This window comes from Colossoma macropomum, unplaced genomic scaffold (genome assembly GCF_904425465.1).
Source record: "Colossoma macropomum unplaced genomic scaffold, Colossoma_macropomum, whole genome shotgun sequence".
Lineage (NCBI taxonomy): Eukaryota > Metazoa > Chordata > Actinopteri > Characiformes > Serrasalmidae > Colossoma > Colossoma macropomum.
Window position 1 is genome coordinate 46,185,405 of NW_023494787.1, and position 19,057 is coordinate 46,204,461.

The following is a 19,057-nucleotide window of genomic DNA, read 5'->3' on the forward strand; positions in this document are numbered from 1 at the left end:
CACAGAGAAGGGAGACAAAACTACACCCAGTCGCAACTGGTTATAGTTAAACACAGCCAATCACAGCTCAGAAGGCTCCGTAAGAGCCAATCAAAGCTTAAGACAGCATTAGTGATGGCAGAAACAAGCGAGGCAATCTCGATCGTTTCGATTCTTTTGGAACTCTTGTGTTCGAAGCAGAAGTTTGATGAAAAGCTGAAATGAACAGCTGGAAATTAAAGCTTTAAAACAGAGAATTTTCACATTTTTGTCAGTCCCATTTGGGAAAGTGTTTTTGAATGAAATGAGAGAAAAGAGAGAAACATTTGTTGTTCAACTTTTGTCATTACGCCCCTTTTCTGGTCTCAAACCTACTGAGATTTTTTTTTATTTTTAGAATTCTCAACAACAATTGAATAAATGGGCAAAGCTTATTAGTAAAATACACACATTAAGCTTATAAAGGGGCTCCGTTCACAGAATAGACAGAAAATATACAATGTCATGTCCAAGAGTGAAATGTATTTGATATTATACACCTAATTTATAAACGTTCCTCATATCATCAGCTTATGACACATCAGAAAACTGTGAATCAGGTTGGAGCAATTGACTCACTTTGCTTAAACGGTACATTCAGTATGATTCAGTATGAGTGTCTGTATAGATGACACTTAGCTATCGAAACACCATCCGGCCACATCTGAAACATGACATTTGGCCAATGTAAGCTGTGTGACTCATCTGCCTTGTTCGGAGAGAATCAACTGAACTTTTTTGGTTTGTTTTGACAGATGTGAAGCAAAAAAACTGCTGTGTGCCAAAACTCGCAGGTCCTTTTTTTAGTTTTCTGCTGGTAGGACAGCATTTTTACAAGGGTCTGCACCAAATGAGGGCATTTAACACCAGAGCATGGGTTCTGTTTGCTCTAGCAGCACATCAGCACTGTTCTGTCATCATCATCTGCCTGCTTTGACGCTTGATAGCATGAGTTGCTGCTCAACAGCAAAGCAATGCATTTGATTTAGGCACATGGATCATGGAGTATATTTCTGATCTGACTAATTCGAAACACTGTTCAATCAACGATGCAGAGATCCAGTTTATTTTTATTGCTGTGATTGTGATCCACACATGTTAATCATCTCTATTTTAATACAAAAAAAAGAGGGTAAAACATTTATATCAAGATTATATGTGTTATATGAGTGCTTGTATATGTCCCAAATTTCTGACCAATCAACGAACACCTACTTTCATAATTTGGTGCGCTTTAGTCACTGCAGTGTGGAGCCACTGGCAATAAATGGAAAATATACTCAAGCCTAAGTGACCGTTCTGTAGGCCAGCTGGTATCATGTGAAAACATCAAAAGGCTGAAAGATAAATAAACTGAAATAATCTGTTTTACTAGCTAGAAATTTGAACAACATGGATAAAACGTCTGTTTCTAATCATCAGCACCGTAAAAACACTTCACAACTCAAAGCAGAGACAGAAATCCGCCTCCACATTTGTTAACCATTAGCAGTGCATTAAACGCTCGCCGGCATTATGACGCACGCCTCCTGAACCAGCTGACGGGAGGTAAACAAACACACGGTGTGTTCAGAGAGGAGCAGGACTGCAGGGGGCAACGCTGTAGGAAGGCAAACAGGAAGAGATGTGGTGCTGCCCACCTCATAAAAGACCACAAAGCCGCTGTAAAAGCTGGGAGGACCCCGGAGGTGATCGGGAAGGGCCACTTTACGGTGCAGGGTGCCATTTCGCCGCACTTCCATCACACAGTCCAGAGCACCTTAAAACAAAGAATGAACCAGGGGAAACTTAGAGGGGAATTCCACCAATGTTTCAAAATTTCTTTAGATTTCAATTGTTGTGATACAAAGATAAACTATTCCAGAGTGGTTTAATATAAAAATGGTTAATGGTAGAAAAACTTAATGATTCAGATTGCTTAACAGTGGTGGTGATAGGAACCAGGGGTCGCCATGTCTACAACACAAATTTAGTCATTTTATTTACTGTCCAAAGCCACCAGTGAACCTACACCTGTCTACTGAGTTTTTATATGTAATGTATAAAAAGTAGAGATATACAAAAATATTGTAAACCCATACACTTTCTAAGCCGCTTATCTTTCTGGGTCACACATATACATTCACACACACACACCTAGGGACAATTTAGCGTGTCCAATTGGCCTGACCGCATGTCTTGGGACTGTGGGAGGAAACCCACACAGACACGGGGAGAACATGCAAACTCCACACAGAAAGGACCCTGGTTGCCCGGCCAGGAAACAAACCCAGGCCCATCTTGCTGCACTATATATATATATACATATTTATATATATAATTTTATGTAATATCTTTGATACTCTTCAGATGTCTATTTCCTATTACCACCATTGTGAACAATTCTGAGTCTGTCTTTTCTGAGTTTCTCTAGAACAGATTATTACATAAAAAAGGACATTAAAATCTGGATGACTTAATCATCCTAATGATTTAATTATTCAGATAATTATTCCGAAATTTTGAAAAATTGGTGGAATTTCCCTTTAAAAGTTGCAAAAAACAGTGGCATTCATAATGCAGTCTATCCTTTTTCTCAATGACTTTTTTCTCAATAGTTGTTTATTGTCGACACAGGCCCTGCAGCTTTGTGTTTTCCTGTCTAACACATCTGAGTGAACTCGTGAGCTGTTTGATAATTAGCTGATGAGCTGAACTTGGTGTTTTAGAGCAGAAAAAACAGGTATGTGATACTGATAAACACCTCACTCACTCATTTAGACTACTGAAATTTAAGTCTGCCAAAGCAGAAATGCTTATATTGTGTGAGTGTTTCGATTCATTGAGTGAACGGCTACAGATATGAGATATCATTATAAAGCTATTCAGCAAAACTATGAAAAGGTACTTACAGCACCATAACCTTCCACCAAAGATCTGAAGAGACCGCAGTCCGTCACAGGACAGTCTGAAGTGGCGCCTCACCTGCAGCGTGGCCACCTCCCACATGATCACCGTGCCCTCCGTGCTGCACGAGTACGCCACCAGCGGGCTGGAACAGGGACACGGGACTCATGAGACACAGATACATGTCGAGCAGTTTTCCATTCGAGTCCTCAGGGACCTGATCAGCCCAGGCTCTTAACACAGCAGGGCCAGGTTGCACAAACAGAGCTCACGCCTTGTCGTAATCCAAGTCGGTCAAAACTTTCTGTCTGCAGCTTTAAGGCTGTTGCACCAACTAGTCGTAAACTGGAGTTTATATAATACCAGCGCCTGCATTCATCAAGCTTCTGAGACTGAAAGTGCTGATCTAGGATCTACTCCTGCCAGTAAGATCATCCTAAATTATAAAGTTATCCGCTCCTAATGGCTGAATTTCTAGGTAAGAGTGTAACTATACATCATATTGCATTTTATCATTTTGTACCATTGGTCAACGTGTTAGCCCATGGCTAACATATTAGCTTCTTGATAGCACGTTAGCTCAGGGCATTATAAAGCACAACCTGTGTTTATAGCAAAAAGTCACTGAGCATGCAAATTTCAGCTGAAGAGAATCTGGCTGAGGCATATCTGTAGCTGGAATACACTATATGGCCAAAAGTATGTGGACACTTCTCCTGAGTTCAGGTGTTTCAGGCAAACCTATTGCTAACGGGTGTATGAAATCAAGCGCATAGCTTTGCAATGTTAAACGTAGCACTGTCATAAGATGCCACCTTTGCCACAAGTAAGTTCATGAAATTTCTGCCGTGCTAGGTCTGCCCCTGTCAACTGTAAGTGCCATTTTTGTGAATTGGAAGCATCTAGGAGCAACAACAGCTCATCCACAAAGCAGTAGACCACACAATCTCAGAGCAAGGCCGAAGAGCGCTGAAGCACGTAGCGCGTAAAAACTATCATCTGTTGAATCACTTGAGTCCCAAAATGCCTCTAGAAGCAACATCAGCACAAGAGCTGTGCGTCTGGAGCTTCATGAAATGGGTCTCCACAGTTGGGCAGCTGCACATAAACATAAGATCACTATGCGCAATGCCAAGTGTGGGCAGGAGTGGTGTAAATCACACCACCACTGGACTCTGGAGCAGTGGAAACATGGTCTCTAGAGTAATGAATCATGCTTCACTATCTGGCAGTCCGATGGATGAATCCAGGTTTGGTAGATGCCAGAAGAACACTGCCTTTCAGAATGCATAGTACCAACAGTGAAGTTTGGTGGAGGAGGGATAATGGTCAGGGTTTCAGCCCCTTTGTTCCTGTTTCAGCATGACTGTGCCCCTGTGCACACAGTGAGCTCCTTACAGTCATAGTTTGATGAGTTTGAAACTGGATGTCCAACAAGCTCAGATAGATGTGATGGTCAGGTGTCTACATACATTGCAGTATAAAACAAAAAAAGGACACTAACATTCGTTCCCTAGGACCACCCTGGAAATCTGACTAACTCAGACGTGGTCCCAAATATTATCCACACACATTCAATGACAGCAATCAGAGTTCCAATGATATGCCTCATTATAATTATAATGAGTAACATCATGGCTGATGTTGTGAGGCTTGTTAGTTGATAAATGATTTGCTTGGTCAGCTGAATCTCATGTGTAGGAACAAAAGCTCAGACTCTTAGTAGATAAGACTGCTTTATATTGACTTTATAAAAGACTTTTTTAAGACACCATAAAGGATATATACTGAGGGGGAAAACCGTGAGTGAACTCACAAGGAAATGCAAACCAAAAATAAACTAGCATTAGTCATGGGACTGGGAGCGGTTTATGGACGTGAGCAGTATCAGTATGAGCTACCTGTATTTATCAGGCCGGTCTTCCAGGGCGAGGCCGGTGACCTCAGCACGGTGCTCCGTCAGCTGTTTATTGCAGGCCATGCTGTGCGGGTTGATTATGTAAATGACCGAGTCCTCAGAGCCAATCCACAGCTGTTGCTGGTCCACTCCCAGCATGCAATTCTAGACAAGTCAACAAAACAAGGTCAGGTGGTGAAATCATGACGTGAACTTGAGGTGGGGAACAGAAACCACCAGGAGGCAGCAAAGCCTGCGAGCTACTCAGCAGAATGTAACAGAGCATGCAAAACAGACCAATTACCAGGAAGAAAATCTCCCAATGATTCTTTAGGAAATGATTCAATGGCTCCACAATTTCACCACAATTGAATGAAATTATTTTGTATGATTCAAAGTTTCTTCTAAAAATACACTGAGTACACAAATGAGCGGAGAAACAATGTACATAGTGGTGAAATATAGATCATTAAAAACTATACAGTCAATGTTTTTTAAAAGGTTATAAACATATTTCTTTACTTTAGCATGTAACTATTTTTTATTGTTTACTTGTTTTTACTGGAAGATTACTATTACTTTTATTCTCTTTATAGTGGCATTTTTATGGTATTTTTTCTTTTTTCTTTCTCATTTTTATAAATAATTAATTGTAATTATTAATAAATCCCTTTTCTGCTATTTATTATTTGTTTATTTTAGTTTTTTTTATTTTTGATGATATTTCTTTCTTCTTCCTCTGTTGTTTTACTTTGTATTGCTTTTTCACTTGGAGCTGCATTTTTAATGTATGAAAGGTGCTGTATGAATAAACATTATTATTATAATTATTATTATAATTATTATTATTATTATTATTATTATTATAAACCAAGTACTTTTTATCTTTACATTTGAAAATAGCCTGAGCTTTTCATTTTGCCAGAAAAAATAAATGCATACTTTATATTATTATTATAATTCATTCTAACATTATAAAACTGATGCAGTTAAACTGGCTCCTTTAGATACATTCTCACTAGCGATGTGCTAAATTGGGAATTCTGGGCTGACGTAAATATCTGCTGATGTTGATACATTAACGTTTATAAAATGCAGAAATCGGGACTATATCAATCTGGATTATCATTACAAAGAAATGTAACATTAATTTTAGAAAATTAAAAATACTGAAATATAAAAAAGCAGATATTTTAGCACAGCAGCCCAGCATCACCTTTACATCCTGCACTTCTGGAGTACAATTAACAGGCTAATACATATTGAATTGAAATATCAGTCAAATCCAATGTTTATAATTTAATTTAAATCAATTATCTGCCAGTACTGATATGATTCCAATATCATTTTGCATCCTTAATTTTTAGTCAATTAACTCATTTGCATTTGACTGAACCACCTCCACACAGCCCGCAACTGCTTTACTTAAATTTACTCAACTTTTAATATGATTTCTGGTATGTTTTAGCTCTTGTTTTACTTTTTATTATTCTTTTTATTCCTTTTATTTATTTTATTAGTATTCTGTTTATTTATTGAATTCTTTTTTTTATTTTATTATCATCAATTTATTGTATTATGTCTTCTATTTCTCTCTTTTATTTCATTAATTTATGTTTTTATTTATTTTATCCTTATCTGATCCGTTACTTGTTAAATTACTATATTGTAATTTTAATGTTTTATTGATTTAACAGTTTATTGGTCATTTCTTATTAAATTTTACTATGATTTTTATTATTTTATCATAAGATTTGATTTATTTTTACTACCCAACTTCTCAATCCCTGATTTCTGTGTTGCTCGGCTACCATGTAAATGAGGGTCTCCCTCAATGTATTCTGAGTTTAAATAAAGGTTGATCGATTGATTGATTATTATGGGTTTCCTTTTAAGCCTTCCTCAGCCCACCCCCTGAATAGCCTATAACCTCTGGCTGTTCAAGCCTTTTTAATATACACCACATCACTTTTCTTCAGGTGACTGTATGTGGAGGATTCCCTTACCAGGCGGGAGGTCCCCACTTGAATGCAGTTCTGCTGCATGGACCAGCTGGCAGCATCGAACACCACCACCTTCCCTCCACTCAAAGCGCACCACAGCTTTGGGTACCCACTGCCCTCTGAGCCCGCTGCACCCAGCTCTCCTATAATAAGCCACAGTTAGACATTAAAAAGAGCAGGAAAGAACACAGAGGTTTCCTTCACTTTAACAATGCAGTTTCTATCTGGGAGTTGGCCTGGAGCTGGGGGACGCTGCTGGACGTCTGCCAGGAGAATGAATGTGTGACCTATTTTTGTTCAATGGACCTCAAACCCACCCTGCATCACCTCGACAACGTGAGTGACAGTAGGTCAGCTCTGAGTGACCATGTGACCGACACAGTTACATTCAAATGAGCGAATCAAAGTCTAAAGAAAAGCATAGCACGTCCACATCCCGCTCACATATTCTAGTGTCTGCTTCCTGATGCAGTACGATCAGCAGTACGTCTGTAAAAAAAAATAAAAAAACCCCCAGGACCCGATGTACGTTTAGGCCCTATCCCCCTACCCTTTGTTTCTGAGTGTCACCCTAACACCCATTTTGAAGGGCAAGAACTCAGTTCCAGGGGTAGTGGTTGAAATCTTGCCCTTCAAAATGGGTCAATCCTTAAAAAAAAAGAAAAAAAAAGGAAAACTGCTTCATTAACAGGCTACTAGTGCTGCTCTGTAGGGGACCCGGCCCGTCTTCAGTGATAGCGGCGATGGGAAATGTTCACTGCTGGGCTTTAGTTACAATTAGGGCATCACATGCCTTCAAAGAGGGGTTTAAGACAATTATTTATTATCTCCCACCCCTAATTCTTTGGTGATTCGAAGCTGAAGTCAGATATTCACCAGCTTCTTGTTCGAATTTTCCCGTTCCACCTTAAATGGTGCAGCAGTTACATTCTGGCGCTTCAGGCGTCAGAACTGCTGGACTATTTAAGGTGGAACAGGAAAGTTAGCTAGCTAGCTACCAAGACATTAGCATACTATTATAATATTTTTATGCTTGTTATGAAGAAAACGACCATAATACATTGAATCGACATTAAACTAATATAATACAATGGTTATCATTTTTTTAATGGAGAAAATTCTCACATTTGTGGGTTTCTTTGGTCTCTTGTTCAGCCGTCTTGACGTTTTTTCTTTTTTTCTCATAACTCTCCATTTGGAGTCTCTGAAAATGTAGCCATGTAGCCCTAACACTTCACCCTACCCTTCTATCTCAAGAAAAATCAGGACACCCTACCCCTAGACATGAACGCGCAAAACAGAGGGCTAAGGGCTAAGTGGTAGGGGCGAGGGGTGAAATGGGACTGGGCCTTAGTCCTGTCTGAATGGGGCTTTAAACATACAACAAAAACGAACTAGAGTGGACAACCGACGGATTTCATCTGTTCAAACTGGCCCAGGGAGATTCCAGACCGAGAGCCCTTATCAAGTGTGGTAGGTGAAACTTACGGAATGTGACCCAAGTCCTTAATCTACCAGTAGGCGAAAGGTTCACGGCAAGACTTGTCTGAAGACTTCCCTGCACTTTAGTGTGGAGCAGAACTGTAGAACTGTTTATATGGGTGGAAAGTGTACTTAGATCATCACAGTGTTTAGTGTTGCCTCTAAAAATAAAAGAAAAAAACACTAGATGTACATACAAACACAAGCGCAGCACAAACTGTGTCTTAACGTGCCCACAATGTCAATCATACAAACTGTGTGTGGCCACGCCCACTGCCTGAGCTGCAGGGTTTAAATTCGAGACAGAACAGAAAATGAAAGATCAGTGATGAAGCAATGCTGGTGTTTAAAATGAAGTTCTTTCCCACCAAAACAGCTTCACAGGCCGTGCACGTCGCAGCCACATCACTGCATATTTACCATTGTGTCGTCTCACAAACGCACGTCTGATCCTGAGTGTTTAAACAGTGTCCTGAGCGTGAACAGATGCATGTTTGAGGCTCACATATGTCCACTGTGGCTGCTGCCATTGTTAAACGGAATCTCTCAATAACACGTCTTTTGGGACTTTAACCCAAATTTGAGCCTGGTGTTAAAAGGGCAGAGGCAAAAGAATGCAAAACCAGCCACGGCAAGTTGCTCAAACTTTAGTCCATAAGCACAACATTTTATCAGTCACGTGTAAAGTGTATATCTCCACCATCGCTTTTCATGATTGCCCCATATTTTGTGTGGCCCTCACTCAAATGCATACGAAACATATTTTGTGTTTAACCATGTACACGGCTCATAAACTGCACCTTTAGGCCCAATCCCATTTCTTGTTTTTACCCTTACTCCTCGTTTTCGAGTGTCACCTTGCCCCGAACTCAGTTCCAAGGGGTGGTTGTTGAAATCTTCCCCTACAGTCTTCATTAAATTTACATGGGGTCCTGGGAAATTACCCCAGGACCCCATGTAAATGTAGTCCTGTCTGAATGGGGCTTTATACAAACAACAAAAATGAACTATAGTGGCCAACTGAGGGTTTTTTTCTGTTCAGATCGGCCCAGGGAGATCCCAGACTGAGAGCCCTTATCAAGTCTATTCCAGTCCCCTTTCCTTATTTTCACCCCTACCCCTTGTTTTTCGAGTGTCACCTTGCCCCTAACTCAGTTCCAGGGGGTGGTAGTTGAAATCTTCCCCTACACTTTTAAAAAGATGGTTATCCAAGGGCTCTATAAAGAACCATGAACTCTAAAAGAAGCCCCGTGTGTGATTAAAGAGTTATTTGCAACATGAACGCGTTCTTCAGAATGTGTTGTGGATGCTTTTACATAGAACCTTTGTGCTTGCAACAATAGAAAGAGGGTTCTATATAGAACCATCTACAGCTTTCATGATGCAAAGAACCCTTTAATCATGCACAGGGTTCTTTGAGTATTCATGGTTCTGTATAGAACAATTTTCTTTACTAAAGAACCCTTGAAGAACCATCGTTTTAAAGAGTGTACAAATTGTACCAACCCTTCAAGAGGCCGACACGTCATCGGTAGTCGTTGATGACTTTTACATAAAGAAATGTAATGAGTTTTGCTGGACATTTCCAACATGACAACAGGCATCCTTTTGTGGTTGTTCCGCAGGAAATCTGAGAAATGCCTGGGAATTCAATGCCTGGGAATGCTAGTGGATTGGTTTGTGGTATGTAGGACAGACTGCTGTTTTGCTGTAGTTAGCCTAGCTATACAACATGCAAGCTAGCCTGTAAAATGTGAGTGACTTTGGATCCTGTTAAGATTTGATGAACCCATTTGAAATACACAAAACGTGGCTACTTTATTGATCGGTGTGTTGATTTCTCAACTCCATTTGAAGTGTGCCTCTAAAAGACCTCTGTCTGGAGGGCCGACCTACCCCTCCCAACAAGAATCGGGACACTCCACCCCTAGGCGTGAATGTGCAAAACGAATGGGTAGGGCTGAAAGGGGTGGGGTGAAATGAGATTGGGCTTTTGGCTTGAGCTCTGATATGTAGGCAACTGTTTAGCAAAGCCATATCCTACTGTCCTTGCATTGGTGGTCCAGTGGCAGAATTCTCGCCTGCCATGCGGGAGACCCGGGTCCGATTCCTGGCCAATGCAACCGTACAGTGCTTTTTGGGGGCAGTCATGCAGTCTGCATAAAGACAGTGGCTGTCTGGAAGCCACAGTTTCCAATCTGGGTGTCTAAAACCAGTTTAGAACCAAAACTGCCTCTGGCTGTTTCACAGGAGACGATCTGTAACTCTAGCGTTTCTACGTCAAGGTGGAATGCAAACAGGTCTTTCCTGGACTGCATTGCTGGCTGGAGGCAGCCTTAGTCATCTGCAGCGCTGTTATCTGAATTCCTGTGTAAAGATTATGCACTTGCAGAGCGATTAGGCGTTTTATTTGCTAGGAAGTTCTTTGTAGGTTGTTGCTCTTATTCTATTGGTGCTCTTTGAAATGTTTTTTTTTTGCTCTACATTTGTACTTGGCAAGACTCCATGCTCTGATAAGACTCTTTCCTTTTAAGTTTGAGTGCTTTCAGATGCTCTGTGTATTTTTAATTCACTCTGCTTCTAAATCAGTTTGTTTGCAGGTTTATATAAGTTGCACTGGGCAAGTCTAAATGACTAGGGGTAGGGTGTCCCAATTTTTGTTGAGACAGAGGGGTAGGGTGAAGTGTTAGGGCTACATGGCCCTCCTAACGGAGGCTTTTCAGAGGCTCCAAACAGAGTGTTTTGAAAATAGAAAAGAAAAACTGGCAAGATGGCTGCACAAGCGACGAAAGAAACCCACAAATGTAAATATTTTCCCTGTTAAAAATTACGATAACCACTGTATTATCTTAGTTTAATGTCGTTTCAATTTATTATGGTCCTTTTCTTCATAACAGGCTTAAAAAAAATCACTAGTAGTAGCTGATATCTCAGTAGCTAGCTAGCTAAATTTCCCGTTCCACCTTAAATGGTGTAGCGGTTACATTCTGGCGCCTCAGGCATCAGAACTGCTGCACTATTTAAGGTGGAACGGGAAAATTCGAGCAAGAAGCTGGAGAATAGCTGAATTCAGCTTCATATCACCAAAGAATTAGGGGTGGGCAATAATAAATAATTGCCCCCCTCTTTGAAGGCATATGATTCCCTAAATGTAACTAAAGCCCAGCAGTGAGGAGCTGAACTTTACCCTCCTCTGCTATCACTGCAGACTGGCAGGGTCGCCTACAGAGCAGCGCTAGTAGCTGTTAATGAAGTGATGCTCTTTTTATTTGAGGGTTGTTCCATTTCTGAGGGAAGATTTTAACCACTACCCCTTGTAACTCAGTTCCACTTGGAAACAAGGGGTAGTGGTAAACATAAGAAACGGGATGGGGCCTATGTATCTAAAAGTCAGTGGATAAGCCTCAGAACCTTCTAGTTATTCTTCTGGAATGTGTAACTCGTTTTTTATTTAATAGAACAATCATGCTAGCCGCATTTAAACTCTGCAAGCACTGTACTAATCCTCTTATTTCATGGCCAAGTTTTGGTTGGAAACATAAAAAAACATTAAAAAAAGCCCAATGGAAAATTACAGTATCTATGTAGATACAGCCAAGCGAGCTCTGTCATTGGTTAGGACTTCAGGAGCTGAAGCGAAGGTTTGACATGTTAGATTAACTATGAACATAATTAGAACGTGACAATTTGAGTTGTAGTCTAACCAGGTTTCAGTCAGCTGTCAACAATGAAAAAGAGCAGCAGCAGCAGCAGCAGCTCTATCCCAAGACTCCTTACTGAAACTGATACAAGCCAGATAAAATATGTTCTTGCCTGTTAAGAGCTCAAATAAAACACACCGAATGTCTTTTCAAGCTTCAAATATCTGTGTTTAGTCTCGAATGGCCTAAAGTGTTCCTATGCACCAGTGTTAGCTTGGTTAGCTAACATACTATTACAAATCCCATAAGGGCGCCTGCACGAATGAGCATTACTGTAGAGGTTTTTTCTTGTTTTTGACAATGTTTTGATACTTATCACCCAAACCGAAGGCCTGGCTCTGACAGTCCTGGTTCCCAGCTGGTAAAAAGTAAACATAAATGGAGGAACTATAGACGAGATGCCATTTCTCACCTGGAGTATAGAGCAGAATGTCCACAGCTTGAGGAGAGGGCAGGTTCAGACAGGGGTTGATTTTATGCTTCAGGGTCTCTGATGTAGTTTTGGGGACCATCATCGGCACTGTTGGAAACACAGACCTGTTAAATGCGTCTCTCTAAACATTAGATATTTTTTTTATTAAATAGCAAATTGAAACACAGTAACTATGATCCAAGTTCATCAAACAGTATAAAACTCAAGAAGCTGTTTTTCTCCTCTTACATGAATATTATTATATGGACAAGGGAAGCTGCCGCTCGATTCCCGGAGGAAAAATGTCTTTCTAAGGATTTTCTCAAAGAAATCAAGCACATCTCAACACTGTTTAATGAAGGATCACTGATTTCACTCTCCTAAACCCCCTTAGGAGAAAAGAGGAGATTAACATCAGCATTTCGTTGTTAGGAGTTCTGGTGATGAACGAGAAGAGCGTGGGTTCACCTTCTACACTGACTGACTGTGGAAAGAGTTCTGAGATACAGAATAGAGCTGTGTAAGAAGCTGATGAGATGCTACACTTTTCTTGTGGATATATTAGTAAGCTGAGACCGAGCTGAGACGAGTCAGACACTACAGAGTTAAGCCACATGTGTGACAACATTTTGATCACAGTGAGAAAGTCTGAGTTTTATTTCTCAGGAGCCAAAGTTCAGAAACAGGAGAAAACGGCTCTCACTCTGATTTCAAGCAGGGCTTGAGCATGTCTGAAGTACATGAGGATCTCATATTTCTTTCCTCTGGGTCAGCATCCTTTTCTATGAGAAAACTGATAAATATGTGCCGTCATGATTATGAAATTTTAGTTGACGATTAATCGTCATTAAAATAATTGAGATTAACGATTCGTCTGTTCTTGTTTTTTGTCTGCAACTATTGAAGAACAAGCCTAAAAGGGCCAAATTAGCTTATTAGCCATTTTGCTTTCTAGGTGTGCTTATTTAGAATCCAACACTGGTAGTACTTTCCAAATGACACACTGCACTCACAAACGTCTACAGTTAGACAGATAGATAGATAGATAGATAGATAGATAGATAGATAGATAGACAGACAGACATATAGACAGGCGGAGAGATAGATAGATAGATAGATAGATAGATAGATAGATAGATAGATAGATAGATAGGCAGGCAGAGAGATAGATAGATAGATAGATAGATAGATAGATAGATAGATAGACAGACAGACATATAGACAGGCAGAGAGAGAGATAGATAGATAGATAGATAGATAGACAGACAGACAGACAGACAGACAGAGAGACAGACATATAGACAGATAGATAGATAGATAGACAGATACATAGATAGACAGACAGACAGACATATAGACAGACAGACAGATAGATAGATAGATAGATAGATAGACAGACAGACAGACATATAGACAGATAGATAGATAGATAGACAGACAGATATATAGACAGGCAGAGAGATAGATAGATAGATAGATAGATAGATAGATAGATAGATAGACAGACAGATATATAGACAGGCAGATAGACAGATAGATAGATAGACAGATAGATAGATAGATAGATAGATAGATAGATAGACAGACAGACATATAGACAGGCAGAGAGAGAGATAGATAGATAGATAGATAGATAGATAGACAGACAGACATATAGACAGGCAGAGAGATAGATAGATAGATAGATAGATAGATAGATAGACAGACAGACAGACATATAGACAGATAGATAGATAGATAGATAGATAGATAGATAGATAGATAGATAGATAGATAGACAGATAGATAGATAGATAGATAGATAGATAGATAGACAGACATATAGATAGATAGATAGATAGATAGTTATCGCTGTTGACGGAAGAAAACCTTGTATCTCCAAAATGGTAACTTTACAGGAGAAGGAAAAAACATACTTTACTTTTAATGTAAGTCAATGGAACCAGACTTTTTCTAAGTCATTTTGGGTCGTTTCTTTTAGTCCATTCATCATGATATTTATATACGATGTAAAGGGTATCAGGTGCTTTCAAATTATGTCAAAAACTGAAAAACAACAAAAATTGAGATATGAGATTTTCTTCTGACAACACCAATATATCACTTTATTAATCCCAAAGGGAAAGTCTTCTATTACAGCAGTGCAAAGTACAGTAAAGAGCAAAACAAGAGCAAAAGTGTCGCCGTGCGGCTATTTACAGATGCCGAAATAGAAGAAGTAAAGATAAATAATGAAATATACTAAACCATAAAAATATAACATGCAGTACAAGAATAAGTAGTAAAATCACATAAATACTACGCAGTTGACAGTGCAGTGGTGCACATCCCCTCCAGTGAATGAACCGAGTGACTATGCACTGTAAATGATAACCTATATTGACAGCTGTGCAGTATGCGATATTTATGGAAGTATAAACAAAGTGACAGTGCATAGTAAAATGAGTATAGAGATATAATGTATTGTCCAGTTGGTGCCCAGTGAGCCTGTCCTGTCAGTGGCTCAGTATACAAAAATGCACAGTGACGATGTTTTGTGATCGTTGTTGGTATAAATGATCTCCTGTGCCATTTCTTACCACAGCGGTGCTGAGAGAGTTATACAGAATCGTGAGTTGAACAAAGCTACATCTTTTCTTAAGAGTGAAAATATAAGATAAAAAAGAAACAAATAAACAAAAACATTTCTTGCACTGCCCTCTAAACTCCTTAGAGTACGGAATAAGAAGTTAGAAATGGTCTTTGCCTCCGCCCAACACATCCAATCCTTAGAGTATGGAGTAAGAAGCTATAACTCTCTTTGGTCTTTGCCTCCGCCCAACACACCCAATCCTTAGAGTATGGAGTAAGAAGCTATAACACTGGATTGCAATCCTGCCAAATGGCTGCGTTTGGGTGATTATGTAATAACTGTCACAGGCCTCCTCGTGTTTGGGAGGCACCAAGGAGTAAAAATCTTTTTGAAATGTGGTTACAAACCTTCTCGTTTCATCCTGTCGAAGTAGGCAAGTTTAGAAGCAGCAAAAATAGCTTTCTGAGACTGAAGACAGCCGACCACAGCGTCCATCAACAGAGCGTTCGTCAAAGCCTGCTCTACATACTGAGGGTCCTGTGAAGGGGTGGGCAGGATCTCAAAGTTAGATGCCTTACTGATTACACATCTGAATCAAATACATTTCCACATCTGCAACTGTTCTCAGAAGTCATTCTCTAGAGCGCAGAACTGTAGACAATGTAACCCGCGCTCAGGGCAAATACTTTCCGAGATATATTGTTTGCATTTTTTACAGAGGAAACGGACGGAATGAGTGAGGACAAAGCCAAAGAGTCTCACGGCACTCTGCAGAGATTGGACTAGAAATACATAACAGTTCAGGGGTTCTTGTAATTTTAAGCCTGGATAGTCTGTAACATGGAGACACAGCTGTACATAAAACTGAGAAATATAACCTGTACAGTCATTTTCCAAAAATCTGAACAATGTTTTGTTGATTTTCTAAGTGAAAATAAGTCAATACATCTTTAGAGAGAACTGACTTAAACATGGCATTTTAATGCTAATTTTATTGCACAATTTCTATTTATTACTAGAGTTTAACATTGTAAAAAAACAAAATATTAAACGTACTGTAACTTTTTCACAGGCCGCGTTTTATGTTTTCATTAAATTAGGCAAACAAACAGTAATTTCCTCCCAAACGTGTCATTACACAAGAAACAGCCAAACTTCTGCATATGGCAGCACTTGTATGTTATCTCCAGCTATTTGGTGCTTATAAGAAAGTAATTGTATCAGCAGAGCCACATCAAGCAAACCTTGTGTTCGTCTGCCATTTTCCTCCCTGCCCACATCTCCTTGATCATCAGGTGCCACAGGTCACACTCGTATTTCAGATTAGCCTCGAACGTCTCTCTCTTTCGGCAGGTCTTGATCTTTAGGGAGGGGATTCTCAGGAGAAGGAAAGGAGCGGAGGAAATCTTCACTTCCTGATTGGAAGAAATTTAACAACAGACGACAAGTTGAGACCCGTATTATAACAATTATACACAGGACTGAGCAAAAGTCTGAGACCATCTTTCATTCATTTCCAGTCAAAAAAGCCATTTTATGAAAGTTATTCATTCTTCAGCTCCAGAAAACAAGCAGAAAACAGAGTCATGGACAAAAGTTTGGGCGCCCTTGGTCAAATGACATGTTTTGTTGATTTTCTTGTTGATTTTCAGCCCTTTTTGAGCTGGATAAATTTTACTAGAAGAGGTCTGAAGACGGAATGTAATTACCAGATATAGCCCGGACATTCACGTCAGCATTAAGATTAGAATTAAACAGATACAAACAAACAAACAAACGAACAAACAAACAAACAAGAAAAACGATCTTGAAGTTAATACCAGATAGAATAGAACTAGGCTACTAAAGTGGGTTCATTCAGCTCTGTCCTGTAAGAGGTACCTTCAGATACTTTTCTTCTATTCAGACAATCAGCAAAGACGATTTTTGTACTCCATTTTAGCGGTCAGCCTCCTCTCCCTCATTCACCACGGATTTGATGATTACTGTGAGGTCGATTCAGACTATTATTACTGACAGAGCTCAGTGTTTGACAAATTACAGAAAGCAATTTGCTCCAGAAATATTACCTAGCAAACTTCTAATAACTAAAGACATGGTGGCTCCATAGTACTTTAGAATCATTGATCTCCTCTGTAATAATTCAGATTACAGCACCTCCTCAGAGACAACTAATCCAGCTCCAACAGGGCTTAAGAGAAACATACACACACATCCTTTACAGGGAACACACTTCTGCACATTTTAATGCAATTACTGTCTATTTACTGAATTTAACACAGTGGGGTAAAAAATGTGGCCTAAATTTACAGCACATTTTATATGTTTTCATTTTTCCCAATATGTTAAACTCAGCAAATAAATATGAATGAAATTAAAATGTGCAGAAAAATGTTTAAGTGTATATATAAGTGTGTTCTCTGTAGAGGACGTGTTAATTTATTTACACTTAGAAAATCACACTTAGGGGGATCAAACCTTTGCAGAAAACCAAACGAAAGCCTCAACGACTAATTATAATATTAAATATTTCAGTATTTAGTGTGTCCACTCTAGATTGCCCCTAGGCGTGAGTGTGCGTGAGACTGTATGTGTCTGTCTGTCCGCCCTGCGATAGACTGGCGACCTGTCCAGGTGTTTCCTGCCTTCTGCCCATTGACCGCTGGGATAGGCTCCAGCTCCCCCCGCGGCCCAGAAGGATAAGCAGCTTAAAAAAAATGTGTGTGTGTGTGTGTGTGTGTGTGTGTGTGTGTGTGTCCACATACTGCTTCCATTCTTTTCAGTTTTTCAAAGAAATCTGCAGGGGTATTTTAAGTTCAGTCTTAAGTACTGTTTGGATGGGATTTTTCATGGGGTGGTGAGAAAATTTGACCACCAGATGTCTGTACTGTTATGACTGGTTTGCATGGGATAAGGAATTTTGGCCCATGTTACATAGATGGGAGTGGCTACTTGACTTATGCACAGTCTACACTTTAAAAAAAAAAGAGGGTAAAAAAAAAAAAACATGTTAAAACATTTAATTTTGCCATTATTTTCTTTTCCCTAACCACCTCGCTGTCTTAAGTGAATGCAGTGTGTCAATAACTTGGGAATTTACAGCCAACAGTCAACATCGCCACCTAAAAAACTTGCGCCATTTCGTATATTTTAATGTTTGGAGTCGAACACTTCACTTGGGCAATGCATACTGGCCCTTGTTCATCAAAGCTGTGTCAGATCCGTTCATAAAATGAGTGTAGGCTGTAAAAATGACTGTTATGGCAGATTCAGACCGAAAACACAGGTAAAAATTACACTACTCCACATCCGTGTGTTAAACTATTCCAGTCTTAGTAGGGCTTTAGAAGGTGCATTTTATGCTTCGATCCAAGTAATCCCAAACACATTCAGTGATGTTGAGGTCTGGACTCTGGGGTGGTCAATCCATTGTTTTGAGAACACCAGCAGCTTCAGTCTGAGAAGTTGGTTGCATTTTCTGCTTTGCAAGAATTAAGTAATCCCAATTACAGACTTCCACTAATCAGTCCATAAAACCTTACTCTACATCACTGATGTCCAGTTTCGGTGTTCTACAGCAGAAGGTCTTCTTTTTTGTCTGTTTCCTTTTCTCAGTTAGAGCTTCTTGACAGCTACACATCCTTTCAGACCCATAGCGCTGAGTCGTCTTTTCACAGTGGAAGGATGGATGTGGATGATTTTCAGATCTGAAGCAGCTTGATGAAAGATGAAAGCGTTAAGTGCTGTTTATCTGATGGGGACAGTTTTGGTGTCTACCAGGTCTTGCATAGTTGTTAGGAGTCCTGTTATGTCTTTCTTTTAATCATTCAGTCAATCAATCAACTCCACTTTTGGAAACTTCTGTTTTGTTCACTTGACTTTCCTGTTTCCTAATCAGGCAGATTGTCATATCTAATCTCAAAAAATAATAATAAAAAAAATCCCCTGAAAATAAATAACTTGCATATAATGGCTGTTTTTACTGGAAATTACATAAGGAATGGTGGTCTCTGATGTTTGCATAGTGCTAAATTATAACAAAGGGTATGATATACAAATACATACTGACGCAAAATCATGAATAAC

At 39.6% G+C, this 19,057-nt stretch overlaps 1 protein-coding gene across 3 annotated transcripts in view; it reads right to left on the reverse strand.

The window, feature by feature from the left end:
• dennd3a (DENN/MADD domain containing 3a) overlaps positions 1–19,057 on the reverse strand; it is a 63,795-nt gene that overhangs the window by 2,049 nt on the left and 42,689 nt on the right. For all 3 annotated transcript variants that reach the window (XM_036567591.1, XM_036567590.1, XM_036567592.1), the window contains 7 exons: positions 16,216–16,386; positions 15,379–15,508; positions 12,400–12,507; positions 6,808–6,947; positions 4,806–4,966; positions 2,910–3,049; positions 1,659–1,777 (listed from right to left, as the gene is read on the reverse strand). In XM_036567591.1, coding sequence (XP_036423484.1) covers positions 1,659–1,777; positions 2,910–3,049; positions 4,806–4,966; positions 6,808–6,947; positions 12,400–12,507; positions 15,379–15,508; positions 16,216–16,386 — 969 coding nt within the window. The remainder of the gene's footprint in view (positions 1–1,658; positions 1,778–2,909; positions 3,050–4,805; positions 4,967–6,807; positions 6,948–12,399; positions 12,508–15,378; positions 15,509–16,215; positions 16,387–19,057) is intronic.